The sequence below is a fragment of the Chiroxiphia lanceolata genome, chromosome 2 (assembly GCF_009829145.1).
Source record: "Chiroxiphia lanceolata isolate bChiLan1 chromosome 2, bChiLan1.pri, whole genome shotgun sequence".
In the NCBI taxonomy this organism is placed as follows: domain Eukaryota; kingdom Metazoa; phylum Chordata; class Aves; order Passeriformes; family Pipridae; genus Chiroxiphia; species Chiroxiphia lanceolata.
In genome coordinates this window covers 89,412,498-89,428,110 of record NC_045638.1, presented here as the reverse complement: position 1 = coordinate 89,428,110, position 15,613 = coordinate 89,412,498, and the positions used below count along the sequence as shown (strand labels likewise).

At 37.3% G+C, this 15,613-nt stretch overlaps 1 protein-coding gene across 1 annotated transcript in view; it reads left to right on the top strand.

Annotated features, from left to right (window-relative positions):
* Positions 1-14,986, top strand: part of ACER3 (alkaline ceramidase 3) — a 58,871-nt gene extending 43,885 nt beyond the window's left edge. The window contains exons 7-11 of the mRNA XM_032679505.1: positions 692-750; positions 4,050-4,151; positions 6,621-6,725; positions 8,394-8,439; positions 8,939-14,986. Of these exons, the coding sequence (XP_032535396.1) occupies positions 692-750; positions 4,050-4,151; positions 6,621-6,725; positions 8,394-8,439; positions 8,939-8,992 (366 nt within the window). The 3' untranslated portion in view covers positions 8,993-14,986. The remainder of the gene's footprint in view (positions 1-691; positions 751-4,049; positions 4,152-6,620; positions 6,726-8,393; positions 8,440-8,938) is intronic.
* The last annotated feature ends 627 nt before the right edge of the window (positions 14,987-15,613 follow it).

The following is a 15,613-nucleotide window of genomic DNA, read 5'->3' as shown; positions in this document are numbered from 1 at the left end:
AACCAGTGATTTAAAGATCACGAGGCAGAAAATAAATGATTACTTTGACTTTTTATATATGTCAGGCAATTGCATGCAAGTTCATCAAGCCTGCAGTGAGCCAGATTTTCCTCATGGATCTTCAGAGCATACAGCCTTCCCACTGTATAATTAAATTGAATCCCAACAATCTGTAATAGTTGTTTGAAATGCTTCCTGGAAAGTTTCTTCCATATTGATGTTTAGTGTGGGCATACTGCAAAGTCTATTCAGGTGTTTGCTTTCAGGAAAAAATATTATTAGATATCAGTGAAAGAAGTACAGCTTTCAAAAGTGGTTTTAGCTGATGCTTACAGAATCCTGAGCTAAAATGCAGAGACAAAGAAGAGATGATAGGAGTTGGTTACCATTTTTGATTTCAGGGTGGTTTACGAGTGCCATCTAGTGTTTGCTTTCTGATTCAAAACAGTGAAACTGGTTTTACACAACTGACTTTTCCTGTTATTGCATAAAGGCCATGGTTTAGAATCATACTTTTGTTTGAAACTTTAATGGAAGGCTTTCTTGAGAGGAAGTTAGAAGGAATGCTGTTTTCTTGAGACTAAGAAATCAAAAAAACAATAGAGGCTTCAAAATTTTTTTACTCCTGTAGTGTTTTATAAGGTCTCTCAAATCCAACTGCTGAATTTTATCTTTTTTTTTTTTTCCCCAGGTCATGTATGGAACGCTAGTTTCTATTATAGTTCTACGATCTGTTTATATAGTATTATGGTAAGTAACCATTTAATTCAATATTATAACATGACATTTGCATCTTTTTTTTTGGTGGGCTTAACATAAGAAATTTGCAGTGGCAGAATTTCTTTGACTAGGTACATAATGCTAGCTCATGGGCTCTGCTTGGTTCATAGGGAATGGCTCATCACCTTACACTTTTTGAAGCCACTGGGATAACAATAAACTAAACTGAGATTTCTTCATTTACGATCAATGTTCACTGCCAAGTGTCCTGCTGGTGGCTTCAGCTGTTAGTCTGGGACTTTAAGGGGAATGGAGTTTTTGTCTTCATATTGCTGGGTAATGCGAAATCTATTGCTAGTGTTCAAAATAATGATGATACCTGGAGAGTGGTAAGAGTAAGACTGCAGAGCAGAACCATCACTTAGTAATTTCCATTCTTCTTCTTCCCTGCTCTAGTATTTAAAATTCAAATGTAAAAGATGTAAAATGATAGTTTTTCTTACAGTTTTGGCTGGGTAAAGTTAGCTATATGTTATGGAAATTGAAATAAAAACTGTAACAAACAAAAGGTATTAGAAGTGTTAGGAGACATGAGAAGCATTAGAATCATCAGAGCACAGATTTGGTAGGTAAAAGGGAAGAAAGTAGAATTGAATGAGTATTGTAGTAAACACATACTTTTAGCTCTCAGGAACTCAGTTGGGTGTCCATTTCTGTCTATGCCATGTGAATTGTTGGTGTTCTTGTGTATTTGGGAACTGCTCCTGAAAATGGCTTATTTCTTTCTACTGTCATCATTCTAAGTGTGCTTTTTGTTAAACTTTGTTTTGAGTTGCACACATATCTGTTCAGGAGCACAAGGAAAAATTTAACAGAAGGTGTGAATTTGAAGTTTCATAGAATCATTAAATATCCTGAATTGGAAGGGACCCACAAGGATCAAGTACATGCACTGAATCACCTTCCAGTTGCAATTTCAGTTCATGTGGTTTGGCTTTCCTCAAGAAATTCTGACAGACCAAGTGAAAATGTTCACAGTTTTATTAAGCAAAAGTAACAAGCTAATAGTGTGTTGCAGCTTTAGAAACAACCATCAATTTAAAGGCACTTTTCAAACCCATGAACTGGAAGTTTTAATCCTAACCTAAAGGTCTGAAGTGATATTACATTAATTCACTTCTGGGGGAACTAAATTGAATGAAGTTCAAGTCATTTTAATTTTGTTCTTATTCAGGGATTTAGCACAGTTCTAGTCACTTAGATTAAATTTCTTTCTGTCTGTATAGACAAACTCTTGGGCCTGCTATTTGTTTGGTTCTGCAAATTACACACAGCTGTGCATTCCCATTGTTTCTGACATATATCTTAGTCTTCTGTCTTTATCAATAACATCACCATTCTCTCTTGCAGAGTATAATTCATTGTTTTCCTCCAGCAAAGTCTGTCTCTGAAGTTCCACCTACTTTTTGCTTCAGTTTTAGGGGTTTGGAGTGTATATTCTTAATTAGCTTGATCACTTCATTGCAACAGGGCCCTACAATGACTTGCTTCCCCCCTTTGGGAATATTATGCAAACTGGTTAGAAAGTTGGGATGGGGAGAGAAGTGGGTTTAAACTACTTCTAAATTTTAACTAAACTACTGCTAATTTTGAATTAGTTCTGCTAGAGAAGCTGTGCCAGCCTGAAGGTATCCTTTCTTTTCTCTAAAATTCATCTCCAAGCACACTTTTGGATTTACTTTTTCTGCACTGCTAGAACATATTCCTGTATTTCCATCAGTAGTGCTAGCACTTGTCCAAGCCTGTTTCAGTTTAAATATTGACCCTGATTTCTGTTTATTTTGTTTTTTACTTCACTTCCTATCATATTTCTTGGTGCGGGGCTTAAAGTCACTCTGACTTTAGAGTGAAAATCCCAAATAACAGCATGTTATTCCTTACAGGCTACTATTGCATCCTGTCCTCATTATTTATTCCTTGTCCTACCTGTTTCCCCCACACTTTTAATGTCTTTCTTGGTCTGCTTCCTTGACAACATGACAACTGGGCAAATGTTATTCTCTGTTCACAAAGCATGTTCCCTGTTAATAAATGATGCCAGTCTCTTTCTCATTCCTTCACAAAACACCACCTTTTATTCCCTGAACAATTCTATCTATAATTATCTACTTACCAGCATGTCTAACGTACTATTTAGTGCTCCTTAATGTCTTGGTCTTGCTTATGTCCCTGGAGCACTGAGTTGGGAATATTACAATGTAGTTTCTACCGTGTGCTGCATGATGCTCCACACATTTATTAGATAAACAAGTAATAGTTTTGATAGTTTATATTAGCAGTGCATTTGTTAACATATACAGCTTGTATCTGGTTAGCTTGCCCTGTGGAAGAAGCTCTACGTTTTTGTTCCCAGTGCTCACAGCTCTGAAACATGTGCTGTGTGTAGCACACACAGTGGAGGGAAAAGCAGCTCAGGAATGCATTTTAACCCAGAATTTCAACGGTGCATTCATAACACTTAAAAATCACTTGAACAGTATTTCATGGCAGCCTTTTAGGGTTGGATTTGGCTTTGCTTTTGGACTTGACTTATTAGTGGGAAAGGAGCCTTTCATGTAGCAAGTTTACAATTCCGTGGTCCAACCTGAATGTAGATAGGGAAACTAAGTTTATTGATGATGCACTTCTTTGCATCTGATTCTTCAGTGTGTTTCCCATATCTTAAACAAGATTTTTTTTCTCCCAGAATTAAATTTATTTTTTTCTATCTCCAGCAGCACTTAAGTCTAAAATACACATGAGGTTACTGTTTTCTAATACCATTCATTTGGTTAGTTGTTGGTCATGGTGGTCTGTGTTCACAAAAGTAATTTTGAAACACTGTATTTAAACAAGTTCCCTAGTATAGGGATATCTATTCGAAAAGAGCCTCTTCTTTTGAGAGAGTCATAATTTGTAACATGGTTTCTTGTTTTGTTTTGTTTTTTTTTTTAATGAAAGATTATATGTGGGACTGAAGAATTAGTGCCTTTTAGCCGATGTCAGTTTTCTCACTTCCTGTTTCATTAGGAGAGTACAGTATTTAGGGAAACAATTAGATATATAGAAGTGAAACATTTAAAATAACTGTCTCAGAGAATGTGAAGTCAGGAGAGAGGAGAAGTAAAATAAAATATTTAAATAGATGAAATTTAAAGTTAATATTTTTTTCTTTTGGGGAAAAAACCAAATTGCTAAAGCATTTTTTAATATGTAATAGTATTTGTGTATGCCACACACTGCCTTTAAAGCATTCGGAACTAAACTTTGCATTATTTCTCTCTCTCTAGGGTATACCCATGGCTTAGAGGTCTAGGCTATACGTCTTTAACTGTATTTTTAATGGGATTTTTTCTCTGGAATGTGGACAACATTTTCTGTGATAAATTGAGGTGAGTTTTTTTCTCTTTGTCTGGATAACTCTAAATAGTCTTTTAGTATAAAGATTTGATTGTTTCTGTGGTGTATATTCAAGTTCATCTCATGTTACATGTGGTATGCTGCCTACAAAACATCCATGAGGGTTTTATCCAGTTTGCTCATAACTAGATTAAGCACTTAACAGATTTTTTTTTAGTTTAATGGTTTTTATCCATTAATAAATTTATTTTTTTACATATATCTCTAACTTGAAATTAAATTGATAGAAGTTATGTCACTGAAGTAATTTGGAGGATCTCTAGCTTATTAAAGCCTGCTATTTACACTTAATTTCTTCTGAATGTGTTTTTATCTTGCTGGTTTGTTGGTTTGTTTTTTTGGGGTTTTTTTGATTCCTGCTCTTGCCATTTTCCAGCAAAATATCAAAACCAGTAGTTCTGCACATTACAGAAATACCAATTTCAATATATATGTTACCAATAAACATAAAAGAAATACCTATTACAATATATATGTTACCAATAGACAACACCCAGTTGTGATGCATGTGTTCTGCCAGAAGCTGGAGGAGATGGAAAGGTTGATTCCAGCATCCTGAAAAATATAGTCTTGGCAATTTGGAACACTGTTATGCCACTGAATCTGTGGTGTACAGAATTGTCCCAGTAGGTTGCTTTGTCAGGGCCAAATAATAGTGTGCTGTTAAGGAGTCTTGAGTTTTCCATCTGTCCCTTTTGGCTCTGTAGTTCCTGGACTAGGTTAGGCCAACTGAAAGTTAACTCCAACAGAGTATTCTTGAAGCTTTTTTTAAAAAAAAAATTAATATAATATATGGTGCCTCATCCCTAGAAACACTTGATACAGATGGGATAGAAAAGTTATTTGCCAACACAAGTGGTAGGGTATGCAGTTACTTTGCAAATATTGGCATCAGGGTTGATTTTTGCAGCTCCCTCACCTCACTGGTGAGATTGTAACCCCCAATTCACCAAGCTTGCGGAGCTGCTGTGGGTCCATGGATCTTTTGAGCTGGTTCCTAGGCCCAAAAATTACCCCAGCTGCTGAGGCACTTTTTTCCATCCTCATTTTGTAAAGGGAAAAATGCTAGTATACTTCCTGTGATACTTGTTTGGTTATGGTGCTGAAAAAAAAATAATGCTTGTTTACTAGCTTTAATCAGACATCTGCAGAGCCTTGGATTTCTATCAATGGCATTATAATTTGAACATTTAGAGAAAATGCATTTCAATGCCTTGAAATCTTTTGGTCTCTAAAGCTCTAACTTGTGAATCCACCTACCTGCTCTGGTTTTCAAGTTGAAAATTGGGGTTTGGTTCGCATTTTATTTTTCCATATTTCATTAAATCTGCAGTTTATTTTTAAAATTTTTGTAAAAAATCAAAATAACAAAATCTATAGCACTCAGTTTCCCTGGCTGGAACCATGCACTTTTGCATATGGGCTTTGAAATTTCCTGCCATCCAAAGGCTCAGAGGTTGTGCCAGGCTGACAGCACATCAAGTGTGTTCCACTATGTCATTGCTGGGCTAGTTGAATTGAAGCTCTGTGCTTATATTTGCGACTGAGCAGCTCTGAAAACTAAGCAATAGCTCAGGATTTAGTCAAGGGGACTAAGTACTATAACTTCAAGCAGTAAGTAAGAAGCTAGAATTTTCTTCCTTAACATATGCAATTGTTTTCCCTTTTTTGTTTTGACTGAATGTGAAATGAAAGTGAAAAAAGACAAGCAGGTGCAAACATTTGCTCCACCATCAACGAAAATAGGCAATATCTGCAGAAGCTTAGTGAGCAGGAGAAATCAGAGCAATGTGACTCCTTCCCTTTATTTCTCTACCTCCATCCCTTAGCCCATTTCCAAGTAGCTCGCATCCCATAACTGCAAAATACAAAGCATCTTGGCAGAGTATTTCAGACCTTCTACTTTCATTGTTTCCTCACTAAACACCCATTTTGTCCCTGATTTAGAGTCCAACAGAGAAAGGCAAGTTAAGGTCCCATGGACTGGGAGAATAGGTGGTGTGATTACCACATGTAAAGTGCTGATGTCTGATAGATCCCATTTCCTCTCTTGGACCTTAAAGTCAGTGTTTCATCCTGTGGACAGAGTTCACAGAGTTTTGATGAGGACGATGGTAGAATTCATTTGGGTCTGTGAGATGCTGTAAATATATCCCCTGAAATTTGAGTCCAGACATATCTGATCACTCATTTTATGAGGAAGTGTGTGCTTTCTTTAAATGTGTAAGAAAGTCAGTATGCCGATATCTTTCTGTACTGGCAGTATAAGGTATAACTGCTGCTCCTCATCTGCTGAAAGCCTGATCATGTGAAGCCTTAACCATCAAGCGCATGCCTGAGATATGGAAACAATAATGTGTGATCCGACAGCCAAACATTGTGATTTGAGATTGCCTAGCTTGGAAAAAAATATCCCATTGTGTGGAGCTTCTTTCTTTCAGAGCACTACGAGAGAAGATGCCTCCTGTGGTGGGAGCTGTGACACAGTTTCATGCATGGTGGCATATTCTCACAGGCCTGGGTTCTTACCTTCATATCCTGCTAAGGTAGGAAATGTTTTCTAAACTGGATGTCCATAAAGAGATCTTAGGAGTTTTCCAAGGTTCAGATGTACTTCAGAATGTTGTATCATCCAGAAGTGCAGGAAAATGGCTTATTATACCGGTGCAAGGTCTCCTTTCCTCTTTGATCTAAAAACTCTCTACAATTATTTTATATTCTTCAAAATGTAATCACTAATCTTTAAATAGTCATGGTTCTTCAAGAAAATGTAATTCAGAAACGAGAACCCTTTGGCAGTTAAACTGGAAAACTATTTGACAGTATATTAATTTCAGAATGTAAGCCATTAATACCTGTCTGTTCTTGACCAGCAGTCCTAAAGTACTTTAACATGTTTAAATTTCAGAGCACAACTAATCTTTTTGATAGGCACTGTCACTCCTAAAAACTAGCAGGCATCATGCAGTACTGCAGAAGGGTGATGGCTGAAGTAGTTGTAGTAAAGCTATTCCCAGAAGGGCAGGATAGTAGTTTTAGGAGAAGATTTAAACCAGAATGTAAGTTAGCAAATCTGGAACCAGAAGATGTTTGTCTCGTTTTTACTGTATGCCACCATCTAGTGGAATCAGGGACTGGAATAGAATTTAAGCTGAAGTCTGTGAAAAATTTCTGCAGTTTGTTCATCTTATAATGAAATAATATTTTACCACTTAGCCATAACTTAAGAGAATGTCTCTTTTACAGATACAGTCTATGTAGTTCAGGAAACCTGATTACATATCAATTTTCCTACATCTAGCATGGTATTCTTCTTTTTGGTCAGATGTTAAAATACCTAGTAAAAGGAAAATGCAAGGAAAATAAGTACAGTTCCAACAGCTGATCTGTTAGCTTTTGTTTTATATTTATGCATGTGTATATATATATATGCACACATATGTACAAGTATTTATGTATCTATACATGTGTAGATGTATATATATATATATGTACCTTTATATATATGTATTAAAAAAATATGTCAAGGTATATTGAAAACAGTTACTCGTTTTGGCTGACAGGTTGTCTGCTACACTAAAGATAATATTTTTAAGAAAATTCTGTACAGGAATCAAGCATAGGCAAGGTTTTTTCCAACATGCAGCACATAAATAATTTCGGTTTGCATCCTCTATCCTTTGGGGAATGTGCAGATGTCTGATTTGTCTGTCTTACCCCAGTGGACTGTAAGCTTTCCCTGAAGTAGTTTCCTGAGTATTTTCTTAGCCACACGGTGGCATCATCTACGTCCCCTTTAAAAAAGTGAGATCATACACAGGAGAAGATTTACTAAGAGGAGAAAGTGTCTAAGAACAAAAATGAGAGAAAGAATCAAGTTATGCTCTTTTCCCCTCTGCTACATCTGCTATATTTCATCCTTCTAAAATGACCAACTCTAGTTCCAGTTTAATTGTTTTTTACCCCTCTGGGTTTCTTTCTTTCTCCCCACATAGGTGATAGGGTAAATTAATTTGCTGATCAGAATCTAGTACAGAGGGATTTACTCTAAGTTAATGTCTCCTGTTTTGAATAAATCTAGGCAGAGTGGGTAGCCCTGCAATTACAGAAACCATTCCTTTCTAGTTGGAAAATAAAACTGGGATTAGTACATCATTATTTTATATGCTGTCTTATACATGAAATTTTAGGCCTGCTTTTTTCCTTCTCCTCAGTTTATACACAAGGACACTTTTCCTGAAACACAGACCAAAGGTGAAGGTAAGCAAGAATTATTTTGTGTTCATTAATGTGCATTTGGATATCTTGTGCTTTGAACTTGTGTTGGGGATCAATAATTACGCTGTTAGGGTAGTGGTTTTGACTTCTACTTACATCCCAGAAAATGCGGTTGAAATTTTCAGAGAATCGCAGAATGGTTTGTATTGAAAGGCACCTTAATGATCATCTAATTTCACCCTCTCTGCCATGGGCCAGGACATCTTCCACTACACCAGGTTACTCAGAGCTCCATCCTGGCCATGAACACTTCCAGGGATGGAGCATCCACAGCTTCTTTGGGCAACCTGTTTCATTGCCACACTACCGTCACAGGGAAGAATTTCTTCCTAATATCAAATCTGTATCTACAGTTTTTCATTTTGGAACCATTACCCCTTTGTCCTTTTCATTACATTAAGTTTAATAATGTTTGCTTTTTGATCCAAGAAACATAATATTCAAAGGAATCTTTCCCCTCTTCCTATTTTTCTTTTAACAGTTTGTTTTTGGAATATGGCCTGTTCTTCTTGTGGAGCCACCCAAGAAGCTTTGACTGAGCCCTGGGCAGTCGCATGAGATCACCTAACCTGGCTGAATAAAGCATTTCAACAGTTACTGTGGCTGAAGTGTCAAAATTGTGGATCAATCCAAGTACCATTGCTATAAAAGGACTTCTCTGTATTTCTGGGCCAGTCGGCCGGAACAGAGCAAAGAGTTGGCACACTAGGGAAATAGAGCTTAGTACAGCTTTATTCTAAGTTGTTAAAACAAAGATTAAGACACAATATTTTTATGTATATATTGTATAGCTGATGATATTTCGTGCTGGTCACAGAAATCTAACCATTTTCAAAGTGGATCGCATACGTTTTTTCATTCAGTTTTTGTTCTTTCTGTGGTTTAAACTAATATTAATGACTGAATGACAAAACTAGGCCATTGATGACCAAGCTAAGCATTTGTGTGGCCTATAGTGATCTGAATGCTTAATCTGAACTATTTTAATCTTGCACTTTTATACAATTAATTAAGTATGTAATGGTTGATTTAGGGCTTTATTCTATCTTGCTTTTCCACAGCCTCTTTACAATTTATATTTTAAGAAAAATGGTTGTGATACCTGTGCCATTTAGTTCATTTTGTACCAAGCTTCTATATTCTCTTTAGTCCGACTGAGAGGTTCATCAGGGAGGATGTTCCAGGGTGACAGCTGAAGACACTGAAGTGGTGAAGCCTTATAGGGGTTCTTTTTTGTGTCTGGAAACTGAATTCCTAATTTGTTTGACCAGTGATTCATCAGGAAACTGTAGAGTGACCGTAGAAACATAAGAAACACTCTTTTTTATTTTTTTATAATTATTACTTACATACCTCTTTTTCTATCCCTGCTTTTTACTTCCCATTTTCCATTCATACCGATTGACAAACACCTTAGAGGCGTGCTAGTTCAGCTCTGAATTCATCTTCCCTGTATTTTACAAGTCTTAAATATTGGTCTGACTTTCAGAAGCATCTTCTTATTCAGAAAAGTTGAAGAAGGAGTAAAGAACAAGATTGAGGTTGAGGATACCCCAAATATAAGTGGCAGCACTTGGCTTGCTCTTAATCTGTCTGTCACGTGGTTACTCTGTGGAAAGTTGACCACCTTTCTAAAACCAAACTTTAGGGATTAATGGGGGGGACAAACCCTCTGTTTTCTGCAATTTTTATTTATCCAGCTGGTGAAAGTTAAGAAGTAAATGTAAAGAAAACATTAAACTAACACAGTTTTTCAAAATATACCTCATATGAAGGCTGTGATTTTGATTGTCTTGGTTTTGGGGCAACTAACATAGTCTGTGCCTACTTGCTGCCCTGCTATGCAATTTTTGTCTGCTTTTGATGCTCTGAGGGATTTAAAAAAGGGAAATGCTCGGACTGATGGGAAATCCCATTCTATATTGATTTGAAATATGCCCACAGCAGCAAGGCACAGTAATGTAGCTGTAAAGCTGTCTCCCAGATCTCAAAGTCCTGACTGTTGTACAATCAGCGTGGCTAAAATGGTCTCCTTCCTTTAGTGTCTTTTTCTCTGTTTGCAGTTTATCTGCATCTTTCATATCCATCAGTAACACTCCTACTGATGTGACTCTCCAGATAAAACTATGGCTTTTGTTATGTGACTGACCCTGGACTCTTGGGATCAAATAGTCCCAGACTTGGGGCTGGGAAAAGATACTTAACCTTGAGTGAGTTCAGTGAGCACTCTCTGACACGCTGATAGCAGTGCATTTCAACTTGTAAACCACTATAAAGGCACCTGAGGGTTAATTTTAGAGCAGATTTGGTGTCAGTAGGCTCCAGTTCCATAGTCGAGGTCAGCATCTATGCTGGGAAATTTGAGTGCTTTTCAGATTGAAAAAAAACCCAGAATAATTAGCATAGAGGTAGGAAAATGCTGTTGTGGATCAAGTGTCTTTAATTATCCAGACAGCATATTTTTTGTAAAGAGATTTGAGAACTGTTTTAAAAATGTAGCTTGAAAATAAGTGCCTGCCTGTTCACCTCCAGGCTCTCTCAAGCATTCTTCTGCACACTGTATCCCATTTTCTTATTTAGTGTGTTTGCATTTTTTTGTTAGTTAGGAAAAGAATCCCATAAGAGGAGCAATGCAGCAAAAAGACATATCAACAGTCACTTGTGACATCTGCTAGGCACTGGTATTATTTTTATGAAAAAGAACAAAACCTTTATTTTAGTGGCCTTAGTTTTGATACTGAAGGATCTTAGGGCTCTGTTTAGTTTCCCTGTAATTGCAAGAACCAGAGCATCCTGAAAAGCTACTTTCTTATTGATCAGACATCTCTACAATGGTATATTGTAAAGAATTTGTTGATTCTCCGGCACATTTGCAACTAGGGAGTGTATGATGGAGTTTTTTTTCAGACTGTGTTAAATGGAATTGTCAGGATTTAGAAAAAAAAAAAAGTTGGAAAAGCTCTTATTTTAATTTTATGCTGCTGATAGTTTTCCATTCACGTATCACTTGTCATTGATGATTTTATCTTTAAAAAAATTATGCAAATTGGCTTTTTCCTTCATTCCAAATGACCAAAAACACACACACCTCTTACCACCCTGCCAGCAACCTTTCTTTCAACAGGTTATATTAGACCTTGAAGAATGTAATTTACCTGTGTATCCTTCTAAGCATAAATAATCTAAAATCATGGGTGCTTTGGTTTGACTGCCTTACTGATCTTGTGAGTGATATTGAAAATGACAAGCCAGTTTTAACTACATGTTACTGAAATTCAGACTGCCTTTTCTAGTGCCTGGAAAGACATACATCCTTACTCCTGTAATGTGTTAAATGTCTGTTAAATTGCTTTTTATTTATATCACTTGTATGACAATGCTGATCTTTTTTTTTTCTACAGACCTTAGAGCAGCATATCCCAAACTTTTCTCGCGCTACATCTTATAAGGTCACATTTGATACTATTTTTTGAGTAGGATTCAAACAGCAGCTGCGTTAAAGAGAAGTAACATGTAATTTAATATGAATCTTTCAGAATGTGTTGGACGGACTTGATAGCAATGAACTCTTCTATTCTTTAACATCTACGAAGAACCAGGAAATCTGCCATACTTTACAAACTACAGTTTGACACAGATGAGCAGCAAGTAGTTCTGCAGAACATGAGCTGAAAAATTCTTTCTTGGAAATAAGAGGAAAACCTCAAAATTATTCTCACAGTACAGATCAAAGCTATACTTTATTCTGGGAATCTAGATTTTTTGGATACAGCTCAAGACATGCGTTATCCAGAACTGCAGAGAAGACGTGAGGAGGAATCTCACCCATATTCTGAGGGCAGTGTTGTTGGCTAGCAGTATTAGTCATCTCCAGACTTCATCTTAACGCTTTTTGTGTTAGCACAGGGATGATGTGCTGCTCATGAGTGTTTAGAAGCCTACCCCATAGTCAGAGTTGGAATATGCAGTCTATCACTGGCCAATCTACCTCTGTCATGTATTGTACAATACCTGTGCCCTTAATTACATTTGTCTGAATGCTTGTATATTAGAGCAGCCTGACTTACACCATGCAGTCCCTGAGAGTGGCAACAGTATTATATTGATTTGTGACTGACTCTATTCACTCCCTGTAAACAACCTGACTTGTTTGGTGTCTGTCACTTACAGCTTGTGCTCAGTCTGCTGTTCATCTGTGTGTAAGTCTGTCTGCTTTGGAAAGAGATTCAAGTAGGAGGACTTCAGACAGGTGTAGTGAAGTGTTTTAAGAGGAATGTGATGGAAAACAGTGCTTTATAATTAGTTTTAATTCTCTTCTAATCCAGTTTTGTACTATGTTTATCCCTGGGGCTGTCTTGTTTGGCTGAAGCTAAACTGTATGGTTTGAAATGCAGTTGATTCTTTTGACTGTAGTGGATTTGCTCCCAGCATTTGGTTTTGAGCACCTGAATGTCTTTTTCAGCAAACTCTTCCATGTGGAACTCTTGGCAACAGAAAATCCTCCCAATACCATTGGTGTATCTCACAATTGCTCCCACCTTGTTTAATCTGCATTCAAAAATTTCAGTAATACCTTTTTTTTTTTTTTTAAACCTGTTTCTTTCTGTGGATATATTATGACATTCGATAGCAGGTGGTGAAAAAATTCAATACAACACTTCTCAGACAAAGATGAGCTGTAACGAAGCAGCACTGCTATTTTCTTTAGTAGACATCAGAATTCAGGAACACACTTCCATTTTGGTGGAATTGTGCTCCTCCTAATTTAACATAGTCAGGTAAAATTTTTGGTTTACTTTAAACCCCATTTGCACTTTAACTGTGAAGTGCTGTTTGACTGTGAGACTTTATCATGAAGAGGGATAAATGATGGAGTCTTTATTACCCATGAGCAGAGCAAAGCCAGAAGGGGATTAAGAAATCTTACATAAAAAGAGAATAACAAAGATTAAGCACAGAATCCCATAGTACTACATCAGCCCTCCTGGTAGCTGCACTTTACCTATTTGAATGTTTTGCTATTTATACATTTAGCTTTCTGTGTTGACTCTACACTCTTCACCATAGGAGTGATGTGGTCTCTGTTACATTCAGTTCATTGTATATTACTTAGCGGCTGTTTTATGAGGATGGAACATGACACGGATTGTTTCATACATCAATGAATACGTTTCTTATCCATCTGGAATGTCCTCTGCCAGCTTTGTTTCAGAGTCTGTAATCTATAGAGAACGTCCTGTATAACTGTTAAGATTGGGTTTAGGTTTCTTTGTTCAGTTTCTCACGCACAACTGCCTACAGCTGCCAAGTGCCTGATCTCTCTGTCTCAAGGCTTTTCTGAGAGCTGGGGCTCTGTTTTCCACTGGGGTCTGTAACACAAAGTCTCTGGAAGGTGGGGTCAGTTATTGTTAAAAATTCTCCTTCTACAGGAATCACAGTGCTATTTTTAGTGATTTTCAAGTTAGTTATCCAGTATATGGCTGCCTCTGGCTCAAATGTGAGCCTGACTACCCTACATCCCTGATGCTGTTGCATCTTTTCAGGCTTTGAGAGCTGTTTGGGGGATTTAGGCTTACAGCTGGTGTTTATTTTGGGTTGTGTAGTTCAATGACAGGCAGTGTGAGGATGCAGCAGTTGAGCAAGCACTTTATGCAGAACCCCACTACTGGAGCTCCCAGGCAGATGCTTCAAACAGGGTTGGGGATATGGGGATTCATATGTATAATGGGGGCAGGTTTGATGCTTGAACCTCTTATTTTACATTAGAACTCTCCTATATTACTTGTTGAAAGTGTTTAGGTTTGATTAGGTGTGTAATTGTAGATTTAAGAAGAATCAAGTTCAGAGTCCAGTTAATGCAAGACCCTAAACCAGTGCCTGCAATTTTTTTTTGCACATATTTCACACAAATTGAATCTGCCTGATGTTTAAGAGCAGATTGTCAGGATTTTTAAAAATGCAAAGGTAAAGGGTCTTTTGTTTATTTGTCCACAGGAATAGCTGTAAGCACAATCTCAGATTCATCATTCTTTCCCCAAAGCTCTGGAACATATATATGTTTCTCCAAAGATCATGTTGAGTAGAATGGACTTTCACACGTGCTCATAGCAAATTATGTGCCAAATTAGAGCCTTGGTCAGTCACTGTGGAAGAACTTTGGTTGTGTATAATATTGCTCCCTGGATTTTGGAAGAGAGTTTCGATCAGCATAAACTGTAGTTACTCCTTAGACTGAACAAGAACTCATTTTTTTTCTTGATTTTCCAAATTGATGTTGACTGTTTCATGCTGACTGTTGATCTCAGCTTAATGCACCAGTGATGTCATTGTCTGATCAAATAACATCGGTCCACCTGTAGTGGATACGAAATCCCCCATGCATTATGTGACCAAACTTTCTAACGTTGACACTATTAGTTCTAACGTGTGATTTTTCTTCCTGAAATTCAGTATATTGTTGCAGATAGATAACAACACTGTGACAGATGAGTAGCAGTTGACTTGTAAAACACAGCTGTGTTGAGCAATGCTTATTGACAATTTTGATACACTGAACTGACTCTTCATACCAAACCAGCTGGTAACTAACATTAGGCCTATATGTATCAGCATATCTTGTTTTGCAAAGCACAATAGCTTTGAAATATTTAATGTATTTTGTTGATTATTCATGCTGCAGTCAAGCACTAATTTGTGTCTTTATGGTACAAATTATTAAAGAATTTTGTTTTAAATACAACTTTTCCCAGGTGTTCCTTGGCTTTTGTGTTGCACGGGGATGGGTGGTTCATCTTGATGCTATTCAGTAGAAGAGTGATTTTATGTCTTGGCCAGTGATGTGCAAGTAGAACAGCAGGATTTTTATATTCTGCACTGATGGGGAAGCTGCCTGCCTGCAACTACAACCAGGTGAGCCTACATGTCAGTAGGGTTCCTCAATCTTTCTGCCTTGTGCTGGAGCCCTTTGAGCACTGGACCTTGCTCAGAGGTGTGGTGTTGACTGCAAATAGTGCAGGAACATCTCACCTCCAAGGTCTTCCACAGCACACACCAGTTAGAAGGGAATTCAGGTGTGTGACATAGGTGGGAGAAGAAAAGGCAGGAGTCAGGTGAGTGTGCATTTAGCTTGGAGTGTGCAGTTTGCCCTGCCTCAGCT